The 21,515-nt window shown below is 39.7% G+C and overlaps 1 protein-coding gene and 1 pseudogene across 1 annotated transcript; one reads left to right on the forward strand and one right to left on the reverse strand.

Moving 5' to 3' along the window:
• Window positions 1–4,526: 4,526 nt before the first annotated feature.
• Window positions 4,527–6,104, reverse strand: LOC101438232 (spermatogenesis-associated serine-rich protein 2 pseudogene; annotated as a pseudogene).
• Window positions 6,105–18,160: 12,056 nt separating this feature from the next.
• Window positions 18,161–18,463, forward strand: LOC101437794 (late cornified envelope protein 2A-like). Its single transcript, XM_004469744.2, has one exon. The coding sequence runs from the start codon at window positions 18,161–18,163 to the stop codon at window positions 18,461–18,463; it is 303 nt and encodes a 100-aa protein (XP_004469801.2).
• Window positions 18,464–21,515: the final 3,052 nt, after the last annotated feature.

The raw sequence follows: 21,515 nt of genomic DNA on the forward strand, positions 1-21,515 counted from the left end.
CCATATGCAATAGTAATGGAAATATGGATATCATTGTTGTTCTAATATAGCAGGGAGAAAACTAGGATCTCCCAAACTCTGTTCCTCAAGACACAAGTCCCAAAAATTTTTCCATAAAAAAAGGTTTCATGTTAGGAAATAATGCACTGTAATGGCCTTCATGGTGATTCACATTTGTTGTTACTTAAGACAGGTTCTAATGAATCTTGATGTAGAGAGAGCTGTTTATTAACTGCTCTTAAACTAATCTGATCATAGAATCACCAGAATTTGTGCATGTGTTTATGTTTACCACTAACATCTCAATGTGCATTTATGGAAATGACACATCAAACATACAGACTATGCAGTAGTTTTTCAAAGAAGACATTTATGTTTCCAGCAGTTCTGTATTTCACATATTTAAGAATGAGGCATCAGAAAGAACTCCAAAGACTGGAGGTACTTTCTAAATAGAGATATGAACAAGGTTCTACATATTTCTAAGTTCTATAATTTTCTAATTATCATACAGTCCCACATACCTGGACTATTTCTGGGCCAAAGAGTGTTTGATAGCACCATGTCATGACACACCTATGAGAATATTTATTGATGTTTATCATGGAAGCAGATAAAAACCATTAAGCATCTACTATGTGGTGGGTATTGGTTAGGTGCTTTCCTATAATTTAACTCAACTATAAATTAGCAGAATTCCCTACAAAAGACAACTGTGGGTATCCTCCCAATTCCAATAATCCTTTGTATAAGTTTACACTGCTAAATTCTCCTCAGTGTCTTACAGTGGAAAAAGCATAAACTTTGGAGTCAAATTTTATAATTTTACCTGTACCAACTACTAGTTCAGTAAACTCTGACAAGAACTTTAGTTTCTCTGAGTTTTAATCTCTTTATTTGTGACATAGGAAAATCATTCCAGCTTTGTAACATTTCTGTAAAGATTAAATGAGATACTATATGTGGACTTTCTGAGCCCTTGTAAGTATTCAGCATTGTTTGATTCCTTCTTTATCTTCCCTATTTGATAGTAATTTTGTGTGTCTAATTCATGTCATCTTTTTTCTTTCTTTGTGTAGTCCTATCTCCCATGTGGCAGAGAGATATCCTGAGTTCTGTGCATGAAACTATTTTAGAACCAGCAGGGCTCATGGCTAAGCTCTGTAGTGTCCTGCATCTCCTGCTCCTGCCTCTGTGAAATGGATAGTGTAGGCTGTAGTCTGATATGGTTGTCTGGGGCTAGCCATGGCAGTCCATGGCCCTTTGAGTGGTGGGCAGACTGTTCCTGTGAAGTGTATGGCTATTCTTGGTGTAAATAACTTAGGCAAGGTAGATATACTGATAAAAAATGGGGAGCTTGGAAGATTGTTGAAACAGCTATTTGGGTCTCTGAGTTCTCTAGAATTCCAGGGTATATATGGGCAAACATTCCTGAGGATGGGGAAATGAGACTGTGGAAGACTGAATAGAAAGAAGAGACTCCTTAGTTGAGGAGAAATAAACTTTATTCTGTGAACAAAATCACCTAGTGACAATTATTATAAATTCTCAATCATCCTCACTTCCTTTTAAAATGCTCCCATCTGTAAAATAGCATTGTTATTTTTAACTGATACACTCTGCTCTCAGTTTGGCATGGTGGCTAAAGGGAAGAGTCGAGGGGCTATTTTGGGGCCTCTAATATGCTCTGGGAGTAAATATGTCATTATGGAATTATCTCACTGCTCAGGAACATGTGATTGAATGTAAGTTCCTGTCAACACTTGTAGGCACCCTGGGGCCATAGGAGTTGGGGAAATGTGACTGAAAGGAGGCCTAGTATTGAGGAGGATGCAAAGTGGAATTCATCTGAAGGAAAAAGAGACTTTTAGAGTTAAGAATTTTAGTCTTGGAACAAGAAACTTAATTATCTGATGTAATGTCCTATTTTACAGAAAGCTTAACTGTCTTATCAAAAGCAAAAATGTTTTTAATTAGTCTCTGCCATGGATCATATGGTTCCCGTCCCTGTACCTTTTCCACATTCACTGATCCCAAGGAATAAAAGCAAAAGAGAATATTACCATGGAATTTTCCACAAAAGGGTGGTAAAGAAAAATGAGTTTGTATGGCTAAGAGACTTCAAAATGAGTTGGGAGGCCATCAGAGGGGTTGTGCTTATGTATGTCTCACCAGCAGGATCTCAGAGACAGCCAAAGTAGATACAACCCCAGGTAGTGGTGCTCCTGAGGGCTATGGAGACACCCAGGTCCTACTGTTATGGCAGATGGCTCTGGAGTTTGGTGCCTTTCCAGTGGGCCCTGCTTTGGAATTTGTGCTCCTGAATGTGATGGAGTTGGACTCAGATGTGACTTCTCTACACATGGCTCTTCTGTCACTTTTACTGAACCCTGTGGTTGGTGCTGGGGTTGCTGTATGCCCAGGGGACTTGAATCTTAGGACTGTCCATGTGTCAGCCAGACCCTGAGCCTCAGCAGAGTTGCAACACGTATTCTCCAGTTCGCTGGACTTACCAGGTCAGCTATCAAGGAGGTGAGGAACTGAGAGAGCCTACAACTGCAAGCAGGAGGATCCCATCCATCAACTATGTGGGATCTAAGCCCCTCTCAATTTAGAGGTAGAGTGGGCATCACCATCCCAGGTCCTCAGGATGGAGGACTAGTATGGCTTAGAGTGGACTTATTGGTGTTCTACCATGACATTGTTGTGACTCTAACAATGGAAAAAATTATATCATTGAGGTGGAGACAGTGGCTAGAGGAGTTGCTGGAAGGCAGGGAAAGGGAAAAAAGAGGTGTGACATAGGGGCATTTTTAGGACTTGGAGTTGTCCTGAATGATATTGCAGGGACAGACGCAGGACGGTGTGTATCCTGCCATAACCCACTGAATGGAATGGATATGTGGGCTATAATCCATGCTGTGTGGCAGTGCTCCAAAATGCATTCATCAAATGCAATGAATGTACCACACTGGTGAAAGAGGTTGTTGGTGTGGAGGAGTGGGGGTTGTGGAGAATGGAGTATGTGGGGACCTCATATTTTTTAATGTGACATTTTCTGTGATCTATGTATCTTTAAAAAAAAATAAAATGGTGAAAAGAGACTTTCAAAAAAAGTGGGTCTGTAAAGGAGCTATTGGAAAAATAAGCTGAGTTCCATTTATAATTCATCAAAGATCAAGAAAAACAATTCTCTTTGGAAATGTCTGAAGATTCCAGAAATGTAGTAAGTTCCATAATGTGTATAACTTGTGCATCATTATTTTTAGCCTCTGAGTACAGTCAGAATGGCAGAAATTAAACTCACTGGAAAATGAAAAGATGTCATCTACTTTTGGTAAACACAGAGTAACTAATGTTGGACTTTGTCTTCTCAATGTAGCAACTATATAACTGAAAAAAACATAAAGCAATAGTTTTCAGACATTGAAAATAGCAAGCATAATATTGTAATCATTGAGAAAAAAGGAACACTCAAGATGAGCTCCAGGTTTGCCCCTGGGCAGGGAGGTACATGGAAGTGCAGCTCAAGCAGAGACAAGTGATCTTGCTGAGCTAAGGAAGCAGAAAGTGGAATTTGAAGGGGCTGCTGACACAGCTGAAAAATGTGGGACAGAGTAAATGATAGGAGAATGATGTGAAGAGGAAGAGGCCCATAAGTCTACGTGGGCATCCTCTGTGGGTCCTTGGTTGAGGGCCAGTGCAGAGGGACCTTCCTTAAAATCCAGGGCATTCAGCTGAGAAACCAGAAAGACCACATTTTAGGAACAAGCCTACACACTATAGTCAGATATACTTAGATATGCCCTAATAAAGTCTAAAACCAAACCCTCATAGAATTAGTGAGCCCATAGTAAAATAACTGCCCATGAGAACAAAACTTAACAGATCTTAAAGGAAGACAGCATAATACATACTCTTTATAATGTCAACAGTATCTAGCATGCAATCAAAATTTCTAGACAAGCAATTATATGACCCACAATCAAGGGCAAAAAAGCAGTAAAATAGTAATAATAAACCAGTCTCCAGAATAACCAGATGCTGAGATTAGCAGACATGGACTTCAGAACAGATAGTCTAAATATGTGCATGCATTTAAATAAAAATATAGATATAATAAGAAAACAGGCACTCTCGGCAGAGAAATAAAAACCTTAAAAAAGGGAAATTCTAGTAAAAAATTTTTAATGCAGTGTTTTTATTTATTCAACTATAAAGATTGACTGCAGCAATTCTTTTGATGGGTAACATCTTAGACAAACACTAATTATATTGTTATAAATTTAGTTCAAGATCAGAACGGGATTCAGGGAAGAGGGAAAAGAAAAAAATCTCCAAACATTGAAACAGAGAAATATCTTTTTTTTTTTCCTTCCTTTTTTCCCATTTAATTAAATGTTACCTTCCCACTGACTACTCTGGTTTGCAGTCTAAGGTAAGAGGAAACAAGGTTTTGGGCATTTTGGAGAAACTCTAAGTTAAGCTATGGTGCCAAGCAGGAGACTGAAACCCTAATTTGACTGTCAAATCTTAGGCACATTTTGGGGGTAAAGGCAGATACTCTGGAGAGCAGTACTCTGATACCTGGAACTAGATGAATACCATGAGCTATTTCTGTAACAACCAACACTGTCATGTTGCCCTTGGTTCATGGGGTCGTTGGGCTTTTGGCTTTGTGTCCTGTAGCCTTGTCCTCGTCTGTTCCCCAGCAATATCTCTCGATAAGGCTGACATGGCCGGCCACTGGAGTTTGCTGTGGCTGCAGGAGTCTCTTCTGGTGCAGAGTTTTTCTTATTAGCAATTGTAAGGCTGGGAGCAGAGGCACAAGTGGAAGAGGAAGCAGGAGAGGCATCACTTGGGCTACTCAAGGACACAGACGTAACTGAGCTACAACGGGATCTGGTAGAGTAGCTATCCTTTAGATGGGACACTTGTCCAAATGAATCAATGCTCTTCTTTAGGGTTTCTACATCACAGGTGAACCGGGCTACTCGTCCCAGATCCTCATCATATTTATGTCCACTAACAAAGTGTTTGATATCAGCTCTGAGCTCAACCAATTGCTCCTCTGACATCCAAACAGCCACATCAGTCATCTTCTTCAGAAGTTCGGCTTTCTTTTGAGCAAAATTTCCATTGCTTCAGCTTTCATTTTGTCCATTTCAACAAGCAATGCTACTTCTCAGAACATTAAACAGCTCTGCAGTTCAGCAAAAGCTTGTTTCATTTTCTTAATGGAGGTATCCATCTCTTCTTTAACTACAGCTTGATACCGTGCAAGAGACACTGTCCAGCTCTGGAGGTCTTTAACAGATTTTTCAATATTGGAGCCTAGCTTTTTGTTAGTGGAGGACAGTGGAACACAGTCCATTCCAAATTTTGAAAACTAAAGTCCTGTGGTCGGTCTTGAGAGAGATTTGAAATATTCTTGGATTGTTGAGAATTCTGAGAAGAGTTCATAGTCAGAGACTTGGGCTCAAAATCAGAGACACTGTTCTCAGGCATGGATCCTGTTCTATTCAGCAAATCTGGTGTGGCAGACTCAGGATCCTCCAATTCTCTGGCATCTGTTGAAAGGGTCTCTAAACCTTCACTGAGTGAATCCACAGATTCAGTGTCATTGATGGTGCTGGTCACATGGTAACCTTTAATATCACCTTCTCTGAGGAAGGCATTCTCAGAATGTTCCACTTGAATGGCAACTGATTTACTGGAATCTGGGATAGTGTTACTTGCTTTTGCAGTAGGTTTTGGTTTGTTTTTCTTCTTTTTGTTCTTTTTCTTGCCTGTTACGGTCCATTCTTTGAGTACTTCACTGGCACTACCTTCCATGAATACTTGTACTGTTTTGTCCACACAATTATCAAAGTGCTGCAAGACCAGGATAATTTCATTGTTGCTCTTATTGGGAAATATTGCATGCACTGCATTTATCTTCTCTTTCATATTCTCAAAAGTTCCTCCCTGGGCCAGCACAGTATGGGACTGCAAATCAAATATGAATCCTGATATATCCTTCTGATTTTGTTTCCTAGACATTGCAGTTTCTTTTATCTCAAAAAATACAGAAGAAAAGGATCCTTTTGCTTGTCTTGGTTCTGAGTGTTGATATTATCTCTGTTTTTTAAAAGTAAGCAGCAGAATTCTGTGGTTGAAAGGATCAAATGCAAAATCCTGCTTGTTTGAAATTCTGCTAACTAGGTGTTATCTCCATTCCCTTATATCAAATTCTTGTCAGGAAATATCATTGCAGACATTCATGTCTCTTTTTTTCGAAGGAGATTCTTGGCTTCCTGTGATTCCAGGTTAGTTACAGGTGAGTTTCACTGCATTCATCAAATGTGATGGAACCTCTTATGATGAGATCGTTGTATAGAGGGTTCATGCAGGATATGCAGATAGGCTATGAAGGCGATTTAAGAGGTAGGGACACGATCTCGTGGGACTTGCAACGGCCCATAACCAAAGCAGGGCAGCATGGGGGTCTACTACAAAATTTTAACAACAGAAATAAAAAATTAACTGGATGGGTTTCATAGCAAACTGGAAACTGCTTAAGAAAGGGGCAATGAACTTTAAGATAGATGAATAAAAAGCATTTAATTAGCATATCTTTAATTACCTGTGAAACAATATAAAATGTTCTACAACAAATGCAATTGTAGTTCAAGAAGAAGATGAAAGACAACACAAGGGAGAAAAATATTTCAAGAAATAATCACTGAAAATGTTCCAAATTTGGTAATTAACATCAACCAACAAATCCAGGAAGTTTAGTTAACTCCAACCAGGATAAATATAAATAAAAGTGTATTTAGGCATATCAGACAAAATGCTGAAAACCAAAGGTAAAAAGAAAGTCTTAATTCTGACAGAGGTGGAGAAAAGATACTCCAGAATGGAGAACAATGAAAACAATGTTATCATTTCTCATGAAAAAATGCAAATTTTAGAAGGGCATTTATCCTGTCTTGTGGCCTTCTGACAACATAGAGAAAATTAACAAAACTGATGGTAATTTAAAAAAAAAAGATTAACCCATGAAAAGACTAATCATAATAAAAAAGAAATCACAATTTACCAATTTCAAGGTATCACTAGGCCTATAGCTATTAAAAAGGTAAATATTATTATTTACATCTTTATGTCAATAAATTTGACAATTTAGTTGAAATGGAAAATTCCTTTCAAAAACCTACTAAAATGATTTAAGAAGAAATAAATAACTGAAACAATTCTATTTTAAACAAATCAAATTCATAAAAAAAAAAATACTTCCCATAATAAAATTTCCAGGCCCAGCTGGTTTTGCTGCTGAATTCAATCAAAAGTTTAAGGAAGAAATAATATAAAGTATTCCTAATAGACTTTTTCAGGAAATAGAGGTGTAGCAAATGCTTCCCAACTTATTTTATGAGATTGGTATTATCCTGATATCAAAATCAGGAAAATAAAAAAAATTGGAGATCAATATCTCATGTGAACATAGACACAGTAGTCCTCAACAAAATATTAGCATATTAAATCCAGCAACATATACAAATGCTAATATGTCATGACCAGAGAGATTTATTATGAAATGCACTCATAGTTCACTAGAAATCAATAGAGACAATTAACCATGTTAAGAGAATAAAGGAGGAAAATCACATAATATTCTCAATAGAAGTAGGAAAAGCATTTGAAAAATTCAGTGCATATTGATGATTCAAAAAAACCTCAACAAACAGAATTAGAAAAGAACAAAGAGCATCTATGAAAAACCAACACATAACATCACATTTAATAGCAAAACATTGAGTGGTTTTCCCGAAAGACTAGGGACAGACCAATCCTATTCATTTCACCTCTACACCTCTACTAATCTACATTGTCTTAAAGGTCTTAACCAGTTTAGCAAGGCAAAAAATGAAAACGAAAAGTCATACAATTTAGAGAGGAAGAAGTAAAACTGTCCTTATTTTCATATGCCATGATTATCTCAACAGTATACAAAAAACCCTAATAGAATTAGCAAGTGAATGTATTGAGGTTGAAGGATACAAGGTAAAAACAAAAACAAAAACAAAAAACAGTTGTATTTCTATATGCTAGCAATAAAAATTGAAAAGTGAATATCACTAAAAATATAAAAACCTGGGTAATGAACGTGACAAAAAATGTTTATAGAGCTCTACACCAAAAACCACAAAACATTTGCATAGTGTTATTAAAGAAATAAATTTAGGGAATTATCCTACTACTCAGGAACATGTGATTGGATATAAGTTCCTGTCAACACTTGAGAATTGGATAACTTATTGTTATCGGTAACAACAATATTGTTACGATGTCAATTCTCCCCATGTTGATCTATAGATATAATGCAATCCTAATTCCAATCCCAAAAAGCTTTGTTTCAAGAAAATGACCAGTTGATTCCAAAATCTGTATGGGACCTGTATTAGCTAAAACAATCTTGACAAAAGCAACAAAATTGTAGGAGTCATACTATCTTGTTATAAGATTTACCATAAAGCTACAGCAATTATGAAAGTGTAGTAGTGGTTTAAAAATATTAAAATATATAAATTAAACAGAATATAACATCCAGAAGTTAGCCCACACATATGTGATAAATTGGTCTTTGACAAGGCACCCAAGGCAATTGAGCAGATAGAGTTGGAGGAAGACAATCTTTTCAGCAAATGGTAGTGGAACAACTGCCTATATGGATAAAAACTGAAACTAGATCTCAACCTTACACCATAACCAAAATTAACTTAAAATAAATCATACATATGTAAAAGCTTAAACAATAATGCTGTTAAAAACAAACAGGAAAAAATCTTCATGGCCTTCTAGTTGGCAAAGATTTTCTAGATGAGATGCAAAAAGCATGAAACATAAAAGAAAAAACAATAATGTGAATTTTATTAAAGAAACAAAAAACTTGTGCTTTTAAGACACCATTAAGAAAATAAGAAGGTAAACTACAATCTGGAAGGAAATATTTACAATATATATCTATCAAAGGACCTGTATTCAGAATCTACTAAAACAACATTGACAATTCATTAATAATACAAAAAAATAATTTACAAAAAAAAAAAACTTGCCTAGATTATTCACAAAACACCATATGGTGATCAAACAAATAAAAAGATACCCAACATCATTAGTTATCATAGAAATGTAAAATAAAAACTATATAGTAATGCCATATCACAGCAGCCACAATGGCTAAAATTAAAAGTCTGATAATACCAAGTGCTGTTAAGTTGCAGGGTTCATGGAATTCTATTACATTGCCTGGTGTGAGTATACAATTGAGCAAGCACTTTGTAAAGTTTGAGCAATTTCCTATATAGCTAAACATACAGTTTTAATACAATCCAGTAAAGTAATTTTAAACTTAGCTATTTATCTAAGAGAAACATATGTCAATACTAAAATTGTACATGGACTTCCCAAACAAAAACATCTCTAGTGCTCATCACCAACAAAAAATTTTGTTATGCTCATTCAGTGGACTATGATCAACATCAAAAAACAAACAAAAGAAGTCAGACCCAAAAGAGATATGGTACCATTTACATGAAGCCCTGGAACAGGCTAAACTGACCTAAAGTGATTGAAATCAGGCCCTGGGCATAGGATTGGGGGACAGGGTAGATTGCAGAAGCAGGAGGGACCTTCCTGGGATAAGGGAAATGTTCTAGGTCTTGTTTGAGGTGGTGGGTACTTGGGTTAGATAATTATCAAGACTCATCAAGCTTTATACTTAAAATCTGTGTATTTTACTGTAGGTAAATGAAATATTAATACAGATGATTAAAAAAATGAGAAGAACTTGTTTTGTGTGTGTGTGTGTGTGAGAGAGAGAATGAGCAATGTTTAATGGGAGATGTCTCCACCTGATCTCAGTCAATCCTGGAGAAAGAAGACACTTAGAAGGCAGAATGGTTATGGTGTCTTGGAAAATGGATACTTAAGCCAAATATTGGAGCTTGTGGAAGGAGGAGTACATGGGAGACATCCTCTAATGAATGCATAGGTCCAAGGGTTTAATACATAGAATTTTAGCACTATGTCTGTTGAAGAAATTGAATTCATAGTTCTTCCCACAAAGAAAACCTTAGGTTCAGATGACTTAACTGATGAATTCTATCATCAATTTAAGGAAGAAATAATATCAATTCTATTGGAAACTATCCCCAAAATGGAAGAGGAGAGAATAGTTCCCAACTCATCTAGGAGGGCAGTATTATCCCAGTACCAAAATTAGACAAAGACATTACAAGGAAAGATAAGAACAGACCAATACTCCTCATAAGCATAGGAGCAAAAATCCTGAACAAAATTTTATTTAATTAAATCCAACAATACATAAAAGAAATAAAATATCCTAACAAAGTGGGAATAATTACTGAAATGCAAGGTTGATTTAGCATTCAAAAATCAATCATTGCAATTCACCATTCTCAAAAACTAAAAAAGAAACATCAAACAAACATCTTGATAGATGCAGAGAAAGCATTGGAAAAACCAATACCGGATCAAGCCCAGTGTTTCTGATAAAAATTCACAGTAAATTAGTAACAGGGAGGAACTACAGCTACAAAAACCCTATAGCTAACAATACATAGTAGTGAAAGCCGAATACTTTTCCCTTAAGAACAGGTACAAGACAATAGCGTTCGCTTCCATCACTTCTACTCAGCTCTGCAATTGGATGGAGGTGCCTGGGGTTTGAGGAGCTAGAAGAGGTGGAGGGGCCTGGAAAGGGTGGCAGGACAAGCCCCCGCCATGGAGAATATGTGGAAAGAGGAAGGAGTATAACTTGGAATGCCCATTAATGTTTTCCATCTTCTCCAACCACTTGATGAAATCTCATGTTCTCAAATATGCATGCATCTACATCCGACATCCTCTAGGGCGGGCAGGATATTAGGAGCCATCCATAGGCAGAGGTATGCTGGAGTTTAGTGAAAAGAGTGGATACGAAGACTTGGAGAGGAGGCATTAGGTGGAGTTGGGAAGAAGGTACTGGTTTCAGGGCCAAAGAAATTGTAAAATAAAGGATGGGCCGGTGGGTGGTGCCGATGTAGGTATGAAGTTCAATATCTGACTTGACTTTTGATTTGCCTTAAGTTGACTGATCTCCTATCATGATTTCCTGCCAGCAGAACCAGCAACTGAGCCAGCCCCATCCCAAGTGCCCCCCAAAGTGCCCACACCAGTACACAGCCCCATGCCCATCTCCACTCTTTTCCTGTTGTGGCCCATCTCTGGGGGCTGCTGTGGCCCTAGTTCTGCAGGCTGCTCTCTGAGCCACCACAGGTTCAATCTTATTCACGGGCACTGACACCAGGCACCCCACTGTGGTGGACATGAGTTCTCAGGGTGCTCAGGCTGCTCCTGCCCACAGAGGAGCAGCAATGGAGGAAGCAAAGACATTAGGATATGCCTTGGCTTTACCGTTCCTCTCCTCCCAGGGCCAAGCTGCTGAGATACTTCATGTAGCTGCAAAGGACTCTGAGCAGTCCAAAGAGGTCTCCTCCCCTCTGCTCTCCAGGAACATATTGTGTGCATTCCTGTGGCTGCCAGCCCCTTGCTATTGCCTGTGTCTGTCCCGTAAATCAGGAAAGCTTCCCTTTCTCAGGACTGCTGACCCCTGCTTGTCCTTAACCAAATCTTCCCCCAGGATAGTCAGTGGTTGTGACTCCCTCACTGGGAGGTCACTGAATATCCTCTCAGGCAGCAGAAGGAAATTGGAGTGAAGTGAGCCAGAAGTAAGGAGCTACATGCATAATTCTCAGGAAGAAGTCTTAAAATTCCCCATGGAACACCAAAAGTGTCATAAGTGTGTGTGGGTTGGTGGGTATTCTGAGTCAAAGCTGAAGGACTCCCATCAGAAAAGAAGCATGAAATTCCTCTGAGATGCAGGTTAATCAGACTCACCAATCCTGATCATGTTCTCCCATCTCAGGGTGCAGGATCACTCGGGTGGAGCCTTGTGTGATGTCGTCCTGCTCTGTGGGGTGGGGGTAACTACCCCTGGTCTCACACCCACACTTCTGCCATCACAGCCTAGGACATCTGCTCTGCAGGCAGGGCCTCTACTGGTGAGGATCTTGTGTATCGGGTGTGCTTTCTGCTCCATAGACTCAACAGGGCTGGGAGGGGCAGAGGAATCTGGGGCTGGGAGTAGAGGATGGGACTGGGGAAGTCAAGCAAAGCTTCACTGGCATTTCATGAAGAACAGGGACAATTCTTGGATCTCTGTGCCTTGCCCATTCTGCATGTTTTATATAGCTTTCTGATGGTGGCATTTCCCTTCAAAGTGAAAATAACCGATGTGCTTGTTTGTGTGATTTATGAACCAGCACTCTTTCCAGAGGTCAGATGAAAATACAGGAAAAGGCTTAGGGGTGATGAAACTGCTTTAAGGTTAAGGGTGCAGGAGAGTTAGAATGTTTGAGTTTAAATCCTATGCCCACCACTAATTCTGTACTGTGGGCAAGTTACCTAACATCTTTTTGACTGTTCCACATCTGCACAATCTGAATCATAATGCCATATTATCTAGTATATAGGCTGTTGTGGGGATGAGATGAGACATAACATGCAAAATGTTTAGAAAAGTGCCAATACACAGTTGGTGCTCCATGGATGTTATTTTTAATTAATTATTGTGGCTGTAGTCAGGAAGGAGAGGGGTTCAGGGCCATGGAACAAAAGTCAAAGAGTTATCTCCATCAATGACCCAGGTGTGGAGGTAGAGTTGCAGCAGAATAAAGACTAGAAGTAACTGAGCATGCCTAACTCTATCCTCAGTCCCACGATTTTTTCAGGTTCAGCCTCTCTGCACAGCAGGTATCAAAAGAGCAGTGTTCTCTCCTCTTCTGAGTCATCTCTTATAATTGCTGCCCAGACTAGCAGCTCAGAAAGTTGCTTTTTCACTTATTTCCTATTTCCTGGCAACTGGCTGCCAATAAACAAAGAGGCCTATGTAAAGGGAATTCCCATTTTTTATTTATGGTGAAGATACCTAACCATGCTTCTTTGTGGGCAGGCATCTCACTCCGGAACTAGGAGAATGTAAATATTTTGTTCCCTCCCTCCTACCCCTGCTTCCTCGTGCCCAAGCCCTAGTACAAATTCGTATTCCTGCAGATGTCTTAAAAGGAATTGGGACTTTTCATGGTTTAGATTGGGGTGAGGAGAGGAATTCTGAATTATTGTTTAAAGCATATTCATCTTAAGGGTAACTTAGGGGAAACGGACTTTGGCCCAGTGGTTAGGGCGTCCGTCTACCATATGGGAGGTCCGCGGTTCAAACCCCGGGCCTCCTCGACCCGTGTGGAGCTGGCCATGCGCAGTGCTGATGCGCGCAGGGAGTGCCGTGCCACGCAGGGGTGTCCCCCGCGTGGGGGAGCCCCACGCGCAAGGAGTGCGCCCGTGAGGAAAGCCGCCCAGTGTGAAAAGAAGGTGCAGCCTGCCCAGGAATGGCGCCGCCCACACTTCCTGTGCCGCTGACAACAACAGAAGCGGACAAAGAAACAAAAGCAGACAAAGAAACAAGACGCAACAAATAGACACCAAGAACAGACAACCAGGGGAGGGGGGGAAATTAAAATAAATAAATAAATCTTTAAAAAAAAAAAAAAAAAAAGGGTAACTTAGGTCTTCTTGTATCAGGGAAAACCAAATCCATTTTTGTAGTTATATGGCTTCATCATGATTACATTTTTAAATCACTAGTTTTACAAAACTATTTCACTTTTAATGTCATTGGTAAATATATATTTTAGGAAGAAACAAATGCCTAATATTACAAGAAATAATGGGAAATATTCAGATAAACATAAATTCATTTTATACAGTTCTTATCTATAATTGGTAGATTGAATTAAAAGCACATTCAAAACCATTAATACAGCCTCCATTGTAACTTTCATTATTTATCATTCTCCTTTTTAAAAAGTCTTAATTTTTCCAACCCATGAGAATCATTCCTTTCTCTGAACTCCCATAATTCTTAGAATCATTATTTCAATTAAACATTAATAAATGTCCTTTTTGTTCTTTTAAATGCAAAAAGTTATAGATCTCTTACCTACCTATAGTCTCATATATCACACTTTCTCCATTATTTTCATATTATTATTCCTCTAATTACTTAGAGGCTTCCCCCCCCATCTCTCTGTCTCACTCTCTTCTATCAATATGGATATCTACATCCTTAAATCCACCTTTCCCATCTCAATTCATGCTCATCCCTTGGAATCTACCTCCAGATAGTCACATTTCGGTTTGGCAGAGTGTTGGAGAGGAAGCATGCCCCCACTAAAGGATGATCGAGTCCTAACCCCCAGTCCTGGGAGTGTGAACACTTTTATAAATAGGAACTTTGAATATGTTAGTATTAGTTAAGGTGTGGACTCATTTGTGAACAGGATCTTCAAAAATCCTATTTATATGAGTCAAATTGAATCAGGGTGGACTTTAGTCCATATAAACTGAGTCCTTATAAGAGTGCAAGTCTAGACAGATATATAGATGACTTTGCAGGAGAAGTAGTAGCCAAAAGTCTAGAAACCAGAAATCAGAGAAACAAGAGGAGCAATGAAAGAAAAGGAGTGTGCCAGATCACCATGTGATGCAGGATTGCCGGAACGTTACAGACTTCTGGAGAAAGCAGGCCCTGCCTACGTCTTGATGTTGGAACTCCAGCCTCCAAAACTGTGAGGTAATAAAGTCCCCTCATTTAAGCCAAACTGGGTGTGGGATTTGTCATAGCAGCCTTGGCAAATTAAGGCACAGAGAATAGTCTTGTCTGTGGTAATATTGTCTACCTCATGTTCAAATTGGTAGAATACTTGTCTATTTGGCCTTCTATAGTAAATTCCATAAAAGTATCTTTGAATTCCAAAACTCTCTGAACCCTTCACATTACCTAATGTAATACTTTGTATATAGAATGGGTTTAATAAGTAATGTTGAATGAGACATACCTAACCTTCATTCTTTGCCATCTTTATGTCCAGAAATAACCACCTGTGGACTTAGTTGAGTCTGACAAGGGAAATAGGATAAAATTAGGACTTCTAATTTTACCAGGTAATATCAGTCCTTCTCTGTGACAAGGGAGTCTTGCAAGGCAGAATGATGCCTATTAAAATACCAAAGCAAATGAAATAATAGTAATAATCAAGATAGTATTAACGGTCATTTTAATAGTAACTGCCTCTTTTTGAGTTCCAGCCATGTTCGTGGTACTGTGTTCAGTATTTTATAGGAAATTTCTCATTTTAAGCCTACAGATGAGCAGTACTATGATCACTATTTTACAGACAATGAAATTGTAGCTTAGAAAATATAAGTAACTTGTCTAAGATTACACAGCTCGCCTGTGAAGTACAGATGCCAGCTTAAGTCTCTGATGCCCAAACTGCTTTTAAACCAATCCTCTGAATTGCCTCCCACTCGTCTCAGTTGTTCCCCCTTTTCTTCTAATCCTCTGTTCCTCCAAAGTCAGCTCCAGCCACTCTCTTGGTTGGAAGTATAATCAGTGTCAGTATCATCATCACTTTCATCCATTGTCTTTAGCTTTTGAACAACCCTTTCTTAAAAACCATGGGGCAAATCAAGCTCTCCCTTCTCTGAACTGCTATGCAGTTCTTTTAATCAGCACTACATATTCCATAGCCAATTTGGCATAGTGACTTAACTTTGACTGCCAACCATAACACACAAAAAATGGTTTCTAATCTTCTAATTCATTATATATCTCAAACTTCTTGAAAGACTGATTGCTTCTTTGTCAGTTTTACTCCTTTCCAAATTCATTATAAAGACTGATCTCTGTCAGTTATAAAGCAGTTTTAACTCTTACCATAAGGACTACTGTTTTCAAGGTCACTGAAGTTGACAAATCTATGGATTCCACCTCCATAGCATTTGGCAATGTGGATCCTCTCTCCTTTTCTGAAATTTCTTTCTCTTTTTCTTCCAGAGTACCATTCCCCCCGCCCCGATTTTGTTCCACCTAAGTATATCCCCGTTCTTTCTTAGACTCCTAATTTTTACATCTCCTTTGCCTACCCATTAAAAGTTAGAATGCCCTCAGAGTTCTGTGCTGAGTTCTATCTATCACTGTGTCTTTAATTTTTCCAGTAGTCATGCTTCCGTTTAGTGACCATACTCATTACTTCATCTTCAAGTGGTTACTCAATCCCCAAGGAACCACCTGTTCAGTAAAGTAGAGCCCTCCTCCATATGTAACTTAAATCCTGGCAAACCTCAATCAGAAGATCCATCTGTCCTCTTACAAAAACACCCCTGACCACAGTTGGTGCTCATTAAGGATAGTGATAGGTTCTTATTCAAGCATGTTCTGCATATTCAATATGCTTATTCAAGCATATTCAAACAGTGTTCTGTTAATGTTAACTTAAAGTAATCTGCTTGTGTTTTATCAGTCTTCTCTATGAATATTTACCTATAGATATGCAATAGCTCGTGAATACAGCTGTTCCAATAACAAAACACTTGCAGTCCTTACCTTCAACCTTGAAAGAAAATGTAAGCCTAAAACGATCCTTTCTGATGGCAGCACCACCCTCCATGCTTACATTAATGAGCAGGATGACCCCGATCTCATTCCCACAGGGTTATACCCTCAAATAATAGCATATCTTTCAGACTTTGATATCTCATATCAGTGGACATGTCACCAAACGTCTGTGGGAACATGCCTTGCTACAAAGACCTCTGGAACCCAAAAGGCTGTCATGGGATGGAATAAGTCTCTGCCTTGGTGCTTCATACAACCACCTTCCTCCTTTCCTGAAATTTCCCCCTCCTTCCTAAGATATCATGCCAGATATTGCACCAAGTGAATTAAATAGAGAGAAGAAGAAGAAAGCATAGTGCAGATGTGCTTCAGAAGAGTTCATAGTTTAGACAGACAGGTAGAAGGACAGTAACCCTGCCTGCAGGGAGCCTATCAGGGGACTGAACACAAGGTCAAGATCACATCGCACAAGCATTTACAGCCCAGGGTTTATATGTCCATACTCAAAGACTGCAAGTCCTCAAAGCAATCAGCCTCATATTTGTGTCATTGATATTATGCAAAATTCCCAACCCAGTAAGGACAATACATATTTACTGATTAATGTATGAATGCATGCATGAAGGTGGAATGGCTGGCTTGCAACAGGCCTGGGGAGCAGATCTCTGGGCAGGTTCTGGTTTCCTGGATTCCTCTGGGCCCCTGTGCAGGGAAATCCTGGAGCCTCAGGGCTGGGAGTATGGGGAGATTCCTCTTCCTCCAGGTTGTGATAATGACTGCTTTGCATGCACAGGCTGTGAGGACACCAGACAACCGACACCAGGCCAGTATAAAAGGGCTCCAGTCCTGGGCTCCTTATTCTCAGCCTTGTGAGTAGCAACTCCTGCTTCCTCCAGTGAGCCAGGTGCGTGCATGGCCAAGAAGGCCTCCAGGGCATGTGACTGCTGAGAGAGGGCAGTGGGGGTGGGAGGTGGAGTCTGGGGCTTATCTTGATCTGGCTTGTCAGTGATACCCTCCCTCTGGTTACTGTCTTCATATAACTCTCTGGCAAGGAGCAGGGGTATGGGGAGTGCCCTAACTTAGGCAGAGAACAAAACAAAAAGGAGGGTGGGCATTGTGTAAAGAAAGAGGAACAATAAAAAAGAGCAGCAGTAACTGAGGTTGAGGAGATGCTTGAATTGCTGAGGTTTGGAACACCAGTATCTTTCCCTCATCCTCTTCCAGTACATGTTCTCAGAGAGACCCTGTTCCTATTTCAGTACTGATGTCAGGGCTCAGGGGTGATTTCAGCATATGGTCAGCCACAATTCCACATGCCTGGGAAGCCTTCTGTGGGACTGGCTTCAGAGCCCAGGTAGGATGATGATCAGACTCTTCCATAGGAAAAGCACACAAATGGAAGAGAGGGTAGTTTTTAATCAGTCAATTTCCTTTTAAAACAGTTTCAAATTATTTAGAGCCCTAGTTCTCAAAGCAGCTTGTCTTGGGGTAAGGATTCAGCAGAAATCTGGTCAAAGGACATATCCGCTTGGCACTTGGGTTGGGCACTGATTGCTGTTTTAATTTCTCTGTAGCATCACTGACTTCATCTGTACAATGTCCTGTCAGCAGAGCCAGCAGCAGTGCCAGCTACCTCTAAAGTGCCCCACCCCTAAATGTCCCCCCCCCAAGTGCCCGCCCCAGTGCCCAGCCCCTTGCCCACATCCCTGCTGTGGGCCCAGCTCAGGGGACAGCTGTAGCTCTGGAGGCTGCTGCAGCTCTGGGGATGGTGGCTGCTGCCTGAGCCACCATAGGCGTCGCAGATCCCACCGCCACCGTCGCCAGAGCTGCGACTGCTGTGACAGTGGAAATGGTCAGCAGTCTGGGGGCTCTGGCTGCTGCTCTGGGGGCTGCTGCTGACCAGGGCGTGAGAACTTCAGAAGGGCAGTGCTGGAGGAGACAAGGTGCTGAAGACTCACCCCAGCTGCTGCTTGTTTTCCCTGCTGGGAGTTTCTGAACTATGGTCCAGGCTCCCTCTTCTCTGTGTTACAAAATAATAAAACTTTCTGGTTTGCATTCTACTTAGTTCTTGCTTATTTTTTTGCCAGCAGCACCTCCACATGAGATGCTCCCATATTCCCTTTTTGTAAATTGGAGGCCAGTCCAGGCTGACTGTGGGCAGAAAGTTGGCTCAGGAAAATGGTCTGTTGGTCAGTTGCATGACCTTTGTTGAACTTTTCTGCCTACAGAGCCACTCTAGTCTTCAAGTTCTAAGTTCTCTTTTGGGTACACTCGAATTTTTTCTCATTTTGTACCTACCACTCTACTTTAGTTTTCTTTTTAATGACAGAAACAATGATAATACCCAATATGAAATGAAAAATGTTAAAGGTTAGCATTATTCCCTGTAGCAAAAAATTGGTAGGGGAGAGAGTGTAGCTTAGTGGTTGAGCACCTGCTTCGCATGTATGAGTCCCGGGTTCAATCTCCAGTACTTCCTAAAAAGTAAAACGTTAGTTATAATCTACATGCTCATCAAAGAGCAGAGCAGATAAGTCATTGTTGGATATTCACCCAGTGGACTGTCATATATCATTCAAATGAATCAACTACAATATAGAAAAAAGTGAAAAAAATCACAAAAAATTATATACATCATGATAGCCTGTAGATGAAGATTAGAAAAACATAAAAAATATTCCTGGGAGAGGATGTAGCTCAAGTAGTTGAGTGCTTGTTTTCCATGTATGAACTACTGGGTTCAATCCCCAAAACAAAACAAAAAAAACCCCAGCTCTCAATGGGGAGTGGATATAGCTCAGTGGTTGAGCACCTACTTCCCCTGTATGAGGCCCTGGGTTCAATCCCAGGTACCTCCTAAAAAAAAGTGTGTGTGTGTATATATATATATATATATTCCTTTTGCACTGGAGTACATAAGGTCACAAGAAAACTATGTGAAAAAGTAAATAAGGTATGACAAAAACTTGATTTTGGTTGGGAAAGAGCCGGGGGTTGGGTTGTTGGGGTAGTATTATGCAGTTAAACATAGGTTATTGTCAAGCTTCCACCTTTCATTTTGGTGAATTGTCAGTTCTTATTATAGTATTAATATTAATGAAGGCATGAATGAATGAAGAGAAATAGGGACCAACAAACTAACTAAGCAAGCACAATAAGTAGGGAGCAATGGTGATATTCCACCAAGGTCCAAGTATCCTGATAACAACAATCCTAGACATCTAAGGCCTTGTTTTTTAAAAAACGCATTATATGTGTAAGCTCATATAATGTTATTAGTTCTCACAACTCTCAAAAATATATTGTTTTGATTGTAAATTTATTTTATAGGGGAGGACCCGAGGGTCAGAGAAATTAAATGATTTGCCCAATTTACGCAATTAGCTAGAAGAACAAAGACAGGACCCTGACAGTGTCTGAGCCTTTCTACAACCTGTTCTATTTTCTCTCCAATCCTAGGCAAGCTCATTTATTCCCAGGGCATCATTTAACTCCCTCTTGCTGATGGTTGAGTAGTTTGTTCCCAGAAGCCTTCAGAGACTCTTGAGTCTAGAAATAACTCTCTTGTCACTCTCATCATATCACCCAGCTTTATTTTTTTTCAAAGCCCTTATGGCTTTTGCCCATTTCTCCCTACTAATGTAATCTTCGTGAGAGCGAGGCTTTTGGTATTTTGCCCATTGCCCTCTCCCTTGTGTTTAGGCCAAAGGGCCTATTGTGGATGTTGGGAAACATTTTTGTGACTGAATAGCTCCCAAGTCTACGCATGAAATCTTTATCGGTTTCCTGGACTCCAGATAGATACATTTGGCTGCCTTTTATATTTCAACAATGAAGAATTCCATTATATTCTTAATCTCAAAGCTTACAAAATGAAAGGTATGGTCCAGCCTTCTGCTTAACAAATATTGTCTCTGGTGATTTCCAATTCAGGAAATAGCATCATTATCCCTTCAGGTGAGAAAATGAAAACATTCTAGTTTGTCCTCTCTCTTGAGACTCTCTAGCTCCATGGCTATGTTTTGGCCCAAGGGGAGGCTGAAATGTCACTAACACAAGTCACACTCAGACCAGTGTTTAAGAATACTTTTTATAAAATGATGAATATTTCTAAAGTGGGGGGGGGGGTAAGTGTTTTATTACATTTTTGAAAATGATCTTTTATTGGGGATGTAAACAACTTAGAGATACATAAATTATCACAATGAAACTCCTCTTCTATGACATGGAAGTAAGTTAACTCATCTGTAAAAGGGAGGATAAACACAGTAACCAAAGTCACAGGGTTGTTGTGAGGATAAATAGATTGATATGTGTGAATGGCCTGACAGCACATGGAAAGTTTTGCTATCATTGTCACACAAAGTCCTTGGGAACACATTTGTTTCATAGACTGTGGTGCTTTTGCCATCACCATGATAAGCAAACTTACCTGTCAGTCATGATACCAACATCAGCAGATCAGGGCCACTCCCACTAATGATGTCTGTCCTTTGAGCAAATCTCCCTTACTATGCCCAGACTGCATTTCTCACTTTTTTTCTGAATATCCAAAGCACTTACAAGCAATTCAACACATTTCATATTCTGTGGGATACTGACTTCAGGTTTTAAAAGTTTTTGGTTTATTGTAAACCTCAAACAATAGTAACTTTTTATTTTTAATATGTATCTCTGTCCCCTCCACTTCCATATAAAGGTATCTTTTTAAAAATTTACTGTTAGAGAAAAGCGGCACTCACTGGGACATGGACACTGATGATTGCAGGCAAAAAGTTTACTGGGAAGCTCTCCCAATGGAGGGGGACTGAAGAATAGACTTTAGCCTGCCCCTGGAAAGGGGGGGTTTGAATTTATACAGTACATTCCTAGGCAGGGAAATGATAGTCAGTGGGAGGGGGTTAAGGGTTCGAGTGAGATGCAGGGGCCAATAGAAAGCCCTAGAGTCAAA

Source organism: Dasypus novemcinctus, chromosome 13 (assembly GCF_030445035.2).
Source record: "Dasypus novemcinctus isolate mDasNov1 chromosome 13, mDasNov1.1.hap2, whole genome shotgun sequence".
Lineage (NCBI taxonomy): Eukaryota > Metazoa > Chordata > Mammalia > Cingulata > Dasypodidae > Dasypus > Dasypus novemcinctus.